Source organism: Sturnira hondurensis, unplaced genomic scaffold, assembly GCF_014824575.4.
Source record: "Sturnira hondurensis isolate 20B ecotype Veracruz unplaced genomic scaffold, ASM1482457v3 Scaffold0020489, whole genome shotgun sequence".
Taxonomy (NCBI): Eukaryota; Metazoa; Chordata; class Mammalia; order Chiroptera; family Phyllostomidae; genus Sturnira; species Sturnira hondurensis.
In genome coordinates, this window is record NW_028093120.1 from 5,943,452 (window position 1) to 5,955,721 (window position 12,270).

At 38.0% G+C, this 12,270-nt stretch overlaps 1 protein-coding gene across 1 annotated transcript in view; it reads left to right on the forward strand.

Annotated features, from left to right (window-relative positions):
* ARHGAP42 (Rho GTPase activating protein 42) overlaps positions 1-12,270 on the forward strand; it is a 251,945-nt gene that overhangs the window by 216,938 nt on the left and 22,737 nt on the right. The window contains exons 11-12 of the mRNA XM_037029702.1: positions 570-648; positions 4,114-4,153. Of these exons, the coding sequence (XP_036885597.1) occupies positions 570-648; positions 4,114-4,153 (119 nt within the window). The remainder of the gene's footprint in view (positions 1-569; positions 649-4,113; positions 4,154-12,270) is intronic.

Consider the following 12,270-nt stretch of genomic DNA (forward strand, 5'->3'; position numbering starts at 1 on the left):
GTTTCAGAATGGGTACATGGGAGGTCATTGTTTTTTAATGTAGTGATTTTAATATTGTCAAGATCATGATATAGATAAACACTTTGGATGTGATGTCTTAATAATGAACTAGTTATGGTATGAAGCTTTCCATATTGCTAAAAACTACTTGTAACTTTTGGGGACTACACTGTGCCACGTTTGGGTCAGACTGAATTATTCTTGTATTGTTTAGGTGGTTTTGAACTTGGATGAATGTAGCTGTCCTCTTTTTTGGTCATTTCAGAGAAAATATTTTGAAGCTACCTCTTTCAGACAGTCCTGTACCCCTAATACTAAGTGGTTTTACTACCTGTGATCATTTGTGTGTGTGTTGGGGTCTACAGTGATTTTTCTGAAAGATACTTGTAGGTCAATTTTTTTTTCATTCCTTCTCTTTTCTTTTTCTTTTCTCTGTTTTCTATTTCATTTTCCTCTTTCCTGGTTTTTCTTCAGATTTACTTTTATAGCTAAATAAAAATGTTAAAAATTATAAATTTATAATGGCATCACAGGGATAAATGGAATGTATAAAATATTTGTTTTGTTAGGCATGGCATCATCACACTGCAGGCCTTCTCAGAAGCTAATCGGAAGCTCTGGCTCGAAGCCATGGATGGAAAAGAACCAGTAAGCATATAACACATTTCACTTAGGTTTTATTGTTCTGATAATTACCAAGTGCATCTGAAAAAAATAAAAAAAAACAAAGCACATCTGAATTTTTTAATATGTGTGTAGAGAGTTTGATAAGTTAAAATAGCAGATGAGAGTAGAAGCTCACTGTATTGCTGATGTCTTGTTCACTGACACATGATACCAGCTTTATAGTTTGTTTCTCAGGAGGACTGTCAGGACTAATTGAAAACCCTAAAATTATTTTTTAGTTACCTGTAATCATTAATTTGGCTGTACTGATCGGATTATTCTATTCAGTTAATAATTATTGAACGTGCACTCTTTGCAAGGCCCGTGCTAGGCTTTGCGACCAGCGTGGTACACAAGTTTCAGGGCAGGCTCACGCGATGAAACTCCCTGTGCGCCGCTCTTTTGTCCCCATGCACATCCTTATTTTTCTGATAGTTATATTGATGTTGGCCTGATAACTCCCATTACAATTATTAGGGGGGCTTATGTAAAAAGGAATAAATTATTAATCACCATCCTTTTTCTTCATGGAGAACATGCCCGTGATGGTTGGGGGGCTGAGCACCCAGAGCAATACGAGGCCCCACTCTGTCCTTTGAGAACTGACCTCTAGATGGCAGAGAACCTTGAACAGCCTCGTGCAAAGTAACCTGTGTGACACCAGAGCTGCACATAGCGTGGTCTCCAGACGCTGAGACCATCCCTCACGTGGTTACCGGGCCACCATGAGATGAATGCAAACGTTATGATTANCACACACACACACACATATGATTTACTCCTGGGTATTTTTTTCTTATTACAATTTTAGAATTCTTTTCACCAGTAGAAACTTTTTCTTTTCTGAATGGTTAAGACTAGTGTATAGAAAAGCTATTATTTACTTTTACATGTTAGTCTATATCTAGCATAGTTGTTAAACTTCTGGTGATTTCTCTTTATTTCAGCCTTTCCTAGTTAGGGGGCCTTTGGGCACATTGTGAAGCTCTGCCCCAGTGGTCTCATTCCTGAGACAAGGGCAGTGAGTTCCCACCTCAAAGGGAGCAGCACAGGGCCTGGCACATAGAAAATAGCCAGCAAGTACCGATCATTGTTATTTTATTGTGTGGCTGTCACACTGACTCAAAGATAAAGTTATCTTAATTTTTATATATTGAATTTTTTTTTTCTTTTCCTAATGATCTATTGCCCAGTTTACAGAAGAGCTATATCCCTTGATCACAGGTGTCAGTCATTCCAGGTTTTTAAACATGCAATATTTGAATGAGATTTCCTTCTTGATGGTCCTCGTCACAAAGCCCTCTGATTTCCTGTTTAAGTGTATTTTCTGAACAATCTGCACTGTTAACAGGTTAATTCCAGTTTGGGGGTTCATATCTTTATATCAGTTTCCTTTTTCCCTTTGCTCACTGCTGCTCTTGAAATGCATCCTCGAGTAACTGTTTCAGAATGAGTACATGGGAGGTCATTGTTTTTTAATGTAATAATTTTAATATTGTCAAGATCATGATATAGATAAACACTTTGGCTGTAATGTCTTAATAATGAACTAGTTATGGTATGAAGCTTTCCATATTGCTAAAAACTAATTGTAATTTTTAGGGACTACACTGTGCCACGTTTGGGTCAGACTGAATTATTCTTGTATTGTTTAGATGGTTTTGAACTTGGATGAATGTAGCTGTTCTCTTTTTTGGTCATTTCAGAGAAAATATTTTGACGTTACCTCTTTCAGACAGTCCTGTACCCCTAATACTAAGTGGTTTTACTACCTGTGATCATTTGTATGTGTGTGTTGGGGTCTACAGTGATTTTTCTGAAAGATACTTGTAGGTCAATTTTTTTTCATTCCTTCTCTTTTCTTTTCCTTTTCTCTGTTTTCTATTTCATTTTCCTCTTTCCTGGTTTTTCTTCAGATTTACTTTTATAGCTAAATAAAAATGTTAAAAATTATAAATTTATAATGACATAACAGGAATAAATGGAATGTATAAAATATTTGTTTTGTTAGGCATGGCATCATCACACTGCAGGCCTTCTCAGAAGCTAATCGGAAGCTCTGGCTCGAAGCCATGGATGGAAAAGAACCAGTAAGCATATAACACATTTCACTTAGGTTTTATTGTTCTGATAATTACCAAGTACATCTGAAAAAAATAAAAAAAAACAAAGCACATCTGAATTTTTTAATATGTGTGTAGAGAGTTTGATAAGTTAAAATAGCAGATGAGAGTAGAAGCTCACTGTATTGCTGATGTCTTGTTCACTGACACATGATACCAGCTTTATAGTTTGTTTCTCAGGAGGACTGTCAGGACTAATTGAAAACCCTAAAATTATTTTTTAGTTACCTGTAATCATTAATTTGGCTGTACTGATCGGATTATTCTATTCAGTTAATAATTATTGAACGTGCACTCTTTGCAAGGCCCGTGCTAGGCTTTGTGACCAGCGTGGTACACAAGTTTCAGGGCAGGCTCACGCGATGAAACTCCCTGTGCGCCGCTCTTTTGTCCCCATGCACATCCTTATTTTTCTGATAGTTATATTGATGTTGGCCTGATAACTCCCATTACAATTATTAGGGGGGCTTATGTAAAAAGGAATAAATTATTAATCACCATCCTTTTTCTTCATGGAGAACATGCCCGTGATGGTTGGGGGGCTGAGCACCCAGAGCAATACGAGGCCCCACTCTGTCCTTTGAGAACTGACCTCTAGATGGCAGAGAACCTCGAACAGCCTCGTGCAAAGTAACGTGTGTGACACCAGGGCTGCACACAGTGTGGTCTCCAGACGCTGAGACCATCCCTCACGTGGTTACCGGGCCACCATGAGATGAACGCAAACGTTATGATTAAATATCTGGAAAATTTTGTAGCAGTTTGAAGAAGTCATTTCCTATTTGTTGAACTTAACAAAACATTTGGAATCTGCATCCGTTCTTTATTATGTTTATGATATTTTAGTTTTATTGTAATTTATAAAAATAGCAGTCAGTGACAGATTTGAAAATTGAAAGAAAAACTTGACTTTTCACCACTAATCAAAAGGCAAGAGCTGAACGAGTACAGATTTAGAAGATGGAGTGAGAGCTCAGCAAGTACTAGTTAGGACTGTACATGCTAGGAAGAAAACACTAAGCAGATAATTGCAGTAAAGAGCAATCAGGCAAAATACATCATGGGATGTTTCCTGAAGAAGGTCCATTATGCATCGTGTTATGGAATAGATTGAGATTTGTAAATCTCTGCCCAGGGCAGGACAGCAAGGATGGAAGGGAATGGGAGGCGAGGCTGTTACCGGGTAGGGAGATGGCGCTGTGGGTGCAGCAGTGGTAGGACCTTGAAATCGGGACACTCTGGCCGTGTATCATTGTACAGGTATCACTGACAGTCTGCTCCAGGTCGTAAACTGCAAGTAACTGGTCGACTTCTTGTTTTTTAGATTTATACCCTGCCTGCCATTATGAGCAAGAAAGAAGAAAGTAAGTCATTTTAATAATTATTTAAAGTTGTATCAGTTATTTTTATTGCAAAGCTATTATATGATATTTAGAGTAATAATATTAAGAGAAATATTGATTATATTTATTATTTAATAGAAAAATGATATTAACACACTGGTATTGGATGGTTCGTGAAACTTGAAGTTTTCATTCAGAGCAGTTTCTCATGTTAAAACCACTAACTACTGGTGCTATAGTGACCAAAATTTACTTTTTGTTTTTGTTTCTGTTTTTATATTTACTTATAGGTATATAGCTTGCTTTATCCCAGAAAGAGATTGAAACAATTGATACTTAGTTTGATTTTTTTTAATGGCAGTCAAAAGCTTCTTTACCTTATTTTCCCTGCTCCAATTTATAAGACTGAAGACTTGAATACTTTGTGTTGATTTTAGGAGATTATGCCCAAGAATGTGAAATACAGGACATGGTCATAACACATGGGATGTGTAGGGACATGTTGTCACTGTATTACTACTGAATCTTTAGCATCAGACCATTCTTGATAAATGCACTTTATTTGTTTTCTCTTACATTCTAAATCCTTACTGGTTATCTTTTACCTCTTGCCACTCGTTACCCTTGACTATTGTAGTGTATATTTTATATGTACTTTATGTTGTTAGATTATTTGATATTTGAAACTAGTTTGTGTATTTGTTTCCAAGTTTGCGTGTATATCTTTTAAAGCAATTTTAAGCATTATTTAACTCAATCGACTTCTCTCATGATGTCTAAATTTATTTTTAAAATAGACTTAATAACCTTGACTTTTTATTTTCTGTTAACATGCAAGGTAAGAGCTGGGTGAAGATAAAACCTGGGTGGGAAATCACTCATTTAAAAATCATAAATATTGAGTGTATGAAAAAAACATCATTTTAATGGGAAGAAACGCTTCTTAGTGATTCACTTCTAAAATTATCCAATGAAAATACCTTTAATATTAAAGATTAAAAAATACTTTCAGTGTTTATTCTTGCATTTCTTTATTGCTAGTCAGGGAGAGTGATTAGTATAGAATCCTTGGTTACCCACTTGTATCTAATCACAGAAACATTAACAATTGGATTAAGAGTTTTGTAAGCACTGAATGTTTATTTTAACAAATTGCCTAAAAAATAATCGGTTGGATAATTTGCATTTGAGTGTAGAGTTTGAAATGTCTCTTCCAACATTGGTTTTGTTACATGTCCATTATAAAGACAGTCCTTTCAAATTCACATGACCTTTTGAAGAATGGAACCTTCTTGGAAAACAACTGAACCTACATTTGATATCCAATCAGGCTTTTGAATGGGGGCATGGTCCCATCTGTCAGAATACATTTGGTACTCAACGCACCTCGGAAATAGTGTTTCTATCATAAGTAGGAAATTTGAAAGTTATCAAATGTCCTCATTCTGTGTTGAAGGAAGAGTAACTTCTTCATGCCATAAAACTTTGTCTTCTGGAAATCAACTTTTCTGCGGTCTTAGCCACCTGAAACATCACTATGACACCATGTGTAATTATAAAAAGGGTGGGGATTTTTTTGTTTGTTTGTTTTGGTTTGTTTTCAGAAAAACAGCTGTCCTGGAGTCCACGTGTTTGTGTCATTTTTTACATTCTGGCTTTTTGTATGATGTGTTAGTTTCCAACCCAGTTCTCTGAGCTGTAACAGAACCTCCCTCTCCCTCTCGTTACCGTACTCGGCACGGGCCGTTGGTGGGCTGCGTGCTCAGCACATAACTGCTCTTATTCTTACTCTTGGTGCCAGCAGACTTTTATTGCCCACCCGGAGATTTTGATCATCGAAAGGAATATTACAGTTCCCTTTGCTTTATTAATACGTAGGGCTTGAACTTACAAATCTTAACCTTAGTTAAAGTTTCTTATTATTATTCTATCTTAAGCTCTATTTTTTCTTTAAGCTTGTTTTTAATCACCATACAGATCTTATTTTATATAAATATACTAATTTTGAAAGATAAGTTTTTAGTTTATTTTTCATACATTTAAAAGAATTCAAATTCAATTAAGCTTCTTTAAATCAAACTATAATTAAAAAACTAGTAAATTTTCTTCTCTAAATGCAAGACCCTAATAAGACAAATTTGTGGTTCTGGCTAGTACAATCTTCCTAAACACCTGGCAACTTCTGTAATCTAGTAAATTGGCTGATAAATGCAGAGATAAATACTCTTTTAAGCATTCTAAATATATTACACATATTAAGTAGTAATTTCAAAATGTTTTACTATGTGACATAAAGCCAACTTATTCAAAATTGCATTTGTTTTTAGTTGTTTTCACACATTCTTGGACGTTCAAACAGAATCACCACCACTCAGTTAAAAGGCAGGACTGTGGTGTGTGCCCCCAGTTAAAGACGCTCTGCGTAGTGGAGGCACAGGATTGAATGCGCTGTCTAAAACCAGGTTTCCTGTAGCTGGGTTGGACTTCTTGGTACTGCCCGCTTGCACGCACAAGGCTTTCTAAGCATTTCTCCATGCAGCACACGTTGAAGGACCTTCCTCTAAAATGACCTGGCTCTCAGACTGGTCAAGGGGCTTTCCAGGCTCTCAGAATTTAATTTCTTTTTGCATGTAATCGTGAGTAGTCTACTACATCAAGGCCTAAAATTTATTAATGACACTGAATTTCTTTCTCCGACTTTGATTTTACCCCTTTTCTCTTTTATCACATGTCTGATAGTGGTTACTATTTTTCTAGTGATTTAATACGCACGCAGCGGGTGCTGTTTCAGATTCAAGAGCATGGTCCTGTTAAATCAAGAGCAGAATTATGTTTTCTTCCCAGTGACATATCCAGGATATTATTTGTTTCCGCTCAAAATTATATTCTAGTGATGGCGAGGTTCTCAGACCTTTTTCTAAGTCTTGAATAAATCGTGCAAGCTTATCGTGTTAAGAGTTCAGAGCAGCTTTTATCTTTATGTTTGCCCTCTCCACACCTCATTTCACACATACTTATCCTGTCTATTGAGATTGATCTCTATTTCCCTTTTGCACGTTTGAACCCCCAGAAGCGGCATTATGCCAACTTTGTATGTAACGTACCTCACAGCTGGTATTTGAAACCAGTACTGGCCTTGATTCATTGGCCACCTTGAGAAGTGCTTTTCGATAGTGCTGGTCTTTCAGTTGGATTCTGTTTAATCTTACAATAATGGTGTCTTTCCTTTGGAAACTCAGTTTTGCATGAAATGTGTGTTTTGAGCTTCTGGAGATAATAACGAAGCTTAGAATGGTAAAATAGAAAACTCAGGCAGAAATTTGTTTTGAACATTAACCATTAAAAGTTGTCTTAATGTCTGTGCTGAAACCCTACAAGCAAAAGAGTAAGAGCTATCTAGCATCCTACAATAGGGCCATTCTTTGAATATACAGAGAACATATGCCATGAAGTGAAGAATAAAACTATGCTATGATTCCAGAGGAATGAGACTCTCTTTACAAGCCTAACATGAAAAAGCCCCTCTACTTTCTCGTTACTCTTTTTTTTTAACTCTTTTTTTTAAAGATTTTATTTATTTATCTTTAGAGAGGAAGGGAAGGAGAGAAGGAGAGAAATATTAATGTATGGTTGCCTCTCATGCGTCCCCTACTGGGAACTGGCCTGCAACCCAGGCATGTGCCCTGACTGGGAATCGAACTGCGATCGTGTGGTTCGCAGGCCTGTGCTCAATCCACTGAGCTACAACAGCCAGGGCTGGTTACTCTTAATTTACTGTTTTCAGAGAAAAGGCGCCATACATAAAATTAACGTAATTTAATAGAGAAGGAAAGTTTGACTCATCTTAATGAAAAAAAATGCATGAAGAAAAAAAAACCCTAAACATATTGGTTATTTATCAGATATAGAATCCACAAATAGTCTTCAGGTTGTAAAATATGTCACCATATTTTTTCTTGTAATTATAAGCCTTTGAGAATTAATTCACTTTAAGAACAGCAGTGCCTATCATCAATATTAAGCAGATGCTATTAAATTAAGATTAGAACTAAACTGTTCCTGAAGCCATGCAGTTGGGGTATTTTGTTACAGGGTAGCTTACCAATAGTTCTTCATCATTCTGTACTTGAGCCCATCTATTAAAGAAGCAGATAATCATTGCTGACACACCTTTTTGTCCCAAGACTTCCATGTGGGGACTAACTGTTAACAGGGGGAGAGACAGTGGTCATTTTTTTGGCAGACTTTCTCTCTCTGGCACTCTCCATCGGTGCCCTGAGACTTGGCCCCACTCAGACGTAAGTTCTGTGTGACGGCTTTTTAGCTGGGCCTTCTGCCCCACGTCTGAAGAAAGTGAAAATTGTGAAAGAAAGGTTCTCATTCTTTCTGCAATTCAGTTCAACCATTTTCCATTGTGTACCTGCTTCATTCCAGGTACTGTGAGTAGGAAAAAGGAATTCCTTTCAAATGAGGTTTCTGTTAATAAAAGTCATTATAAAAATGTAATGACAACTGCCTAACCCTCAGTCCTCATGTACAAAACCAAAAGGACTGGACCAGAAGACACGTGCAGAATTAATTTCTCAACAGCTCTAAACGTCTGCCATTGTGTGTTTCAGTGACTTTCCCCCGTGTGTCTGGGGAGTGTATTCCCAATGATAAACAGAAAGATGAAGCTCACTCATTCTTCATACATCTTAGGCAGTTGACATCTGTCAAAAATGTTACTGAGTCTCATACTTCTGTTTAGATGGTTTAGTTGAAAGTTCTGAGACATCCCTTGGTTATAGCCTCCTCCTCCAGGTCGCTGATCGCATACAGTTTTGTTTCCATCACTGAGACCCAGGAAGAGGGTCAGATCACAGGTGCCCTTTGTGAGCAGAGCAGGGAGAAGGAACAGTGTGGGCCAGGGCTGTGGAGAATCACCTGCTCGTCCTTTGGGAGAAGAGAAAGCATCCTATGTTTATTGCACACACCAGTAAATGCACTCATTTCTCTCCTTCAAGCAACGTACAATGCAGTTGTCTGTGATAAGGGTCCTTTTAATCTGAAATGGCAGATAGAAAATTGAATTAGAAATTAAAGACAAGTGTTGCTTTGTTTTGTCAACCCTGAGAATGTACTGTATGGCCAAGTAGATTACATCAGTAAGGACATGCTGGGTTTTTAATTACTGGGAACTTGAAGGTACAAGGACTTCTGCTTTGTTAGTTGAATGGAAGACTCTTCTTTTTCTTTTCCTCGTGGCTGTTTGAATTCTGTTGAGATTAATAGCTTTTGTGCAGCCAGGCTGCCTATGGAAACTTTATTTGGTTTCCATAAAAGCTTTAGCCCTGAATAGTTTCCAGAGGAAAAAAATAAAAGCAGTGTTTACACTTAACTTTGATTAACTGAGTAAAGCTTCTTTAGTTGGCCTGCCTTCTGCTTCTACCCGCGAAGGTCCAGTATCGTTAATACTGTAGGAATTTGATGGTAGGTGTATTCTGTGTATCCCTCTGGGCCTTTCTGTAACAGGGAGACACAGGGCTGCGGAAGGGGCCCTGGTGAGGCGTTGGTGAGCTCTAACCTTTACGGAAGCCACCGGAGAGGGTACTTGAGCAAGCCAGGCACAAACCAGTGACTACCAAGCCAACTAAGCATTTACTGGCTGCCTGTTCCAGGCAGGCACTGAGCCCTGGTTCCGCCATCTGCACTTCTCTGTCCTCTGCTGTTGTAGCAGGAGTACCTTGTCCTCCGCTAAAGGAGAAGTATGATAAATTGTAAGCCTCCAATAGTGTGAGGTGTGATTTGATTTATTAAGAACACCTTCCACTTGACATTTTATTTGAACACTAAGGAGTTCCTAGTTTGTTTGTTTTTAAGCTCTAGAGAACATGTTTTTGTTGGATTCTCGTTATCACTGACATTAAGTCTAATAACCCCTTCACAGCTTTGCAAGGTTGCTCGTTTTCCTTTACAGAGTTTGTGTTTGCCCCTGACTTCCCTCAGAAACAGCACTCAATGTCACTGCCTTCATATCAGTCACTGGGAGACGGAGTGCTCTGTAGCCTGTTGAAGCCACTTTTCTTTCTTCTCCTTAGACCTCAGCAGGAACTTCTGGGTGCTTGAGTGATGACAACCATGAACGGGCACAGCCACACTGCCCTTTGCTGCCTTTTTATATGAATTGATGAGTCAGTAGCCAAAAAACATGACTGCATCCCAGTTAAGCAAGGAAAAGTTACTTGTGTGCTGTTGACTTTATTTAATTTAGGCCTTTTTGTCACGGCAAACTCCCATCATCTTACATCAGAGTGGGTTAGGCTATGCTGTTGTAATGGACGATCCTCAAACCTCAGAGGGTTCATCCCCTGACCGTGACACCTGTCCATTCAGGTCAGCGGTGGCTCAAGATCTTAGCTGTAGCGTTCACTCTGGAACCCAAGCTCATGGAATAGCCTCTCTCTGCATCATTCTTGATCTTGTGCCAGAGGGAAAACGAACCGGGCCAGCTACGTACTGGTTCTCAGTGTCTGCTGGATAATGACATTTGTCACTTCAATCCATATTTCATTGGCTGGTGCATATCACATGGCCAAGCTCTTTGTGGGAGCTGACAAACACAATTTGTAAAGAGGGGCAACACATTTGGGTGAACAGTAACTCCAAACTACTTCAGTGTGTTCAATTCCAGTGAGAGGATGTGTTTATTCATTATATTTTGTTGAAGTATAATGAGAATATAGGGACACTTAGTAGTATACAACTTATTTTTTCAGTGGCCACCTAGTTTCACAGGGCCCGAATGGATTATGTCTGATCTGTGTTTGTTCAAAGAAACAGATCATCGCTCTAGCCCCAAATACTTTCAAAATACTATAGATGCCTCTTTGAAAAATCACAGTCCAGGCAGACAGTTCCTTAAGCCCCAGTGACTGTAGCCATGCCCAGAAAATACCTTCATGTAAATCACACGTGTACAACGGCTGTGTTCTCCCATAGCCAGTACTGACGGTGATGAGGGCAGCCAATACTTCTGTAGCACTTACTCTATTCCAAGCGCTGTTCTAGGAGATTTGCAAGTGTTGATGTATCTCATCTGAAAAAGCCCTCTGAAAAAGATACTGCTATTATTCTTACTGCATTGAAGAAGAAACTGAGACACAGAGAGATTAAAACTATGCCTAGTAACACAACTAATAAGCGGGAGAGTAACTACTGTCCCTTTCACCTGGGTAGAACTAGTGAAGGACATTGTTCATTGTTTCTTCTGTTTTCATTCATATGGCAGTGCTGTGTGGACAGGTGCACATGGAGAAGGAAACTAGCATTTAATTAGGTTAGTTCTTTTGGTAGAAATTCTTAAGTGCTTCCAGTGATTTTATCTTCCTACAAATGTTTAACATGTATTATTATTTTCCTCATTTTCTAAATGAAAGACTTGAGTTCATAGAAGTTAGTAGGCACCTGCTCATTCATACGGTAAACTTGAGCTGAGATCCAACCCAGGTTTTTCTGCGCCAAGCAAAGCTGAGCGCTATCTCTACACCATGGAATTTTTTAGTTTTTCTTCTGAGTGTCACTCGTTATTCTTAAAAACCTTTCTCTTAAAACAAGTAATCTATTTTGGTCAGGTCCCAAAACTTTAAATAAAATGAGGACTGATTTAAAGAAAATCTGGTATAAAGCAATGAAAATAAATTGCTGTTCCTTAATGTAATAGTAATCTTCGTGGGATTCTTAATGACTGATTAAGGTTAGTTTGAATATGATACAAAATGCAATAGAGAGAAAGTTGGGCTTGGAATCAAGAGGCTTAAGTTAGAGTCCCGGCTCTGGGCTTAGAACAATGAAAAAGAATTTTCAGCATCCCAGTGAGTCCTCTTAAGAGTGTAAAGCTCTCTCTCTACTCACAATGTTTTTTTGAGAGTCATGTGGGAAAGAATTTGTGAGTAGCTTTGTGATGTAGTTATTAACATGAATAAAAGTTTATTCTTATTGTATTTGCTTTTATTATCTGTAAAAACATGTGGTGAAGGGTATTGCTGATTTTAGGAAAAATGGATAGAACCCATGTCACATACTTAGCTTTTGGAAAGGATTTGCATTGCTAATGAAGCAAGTTTATGTAATAACATTGGTGAATATGAACCATCATC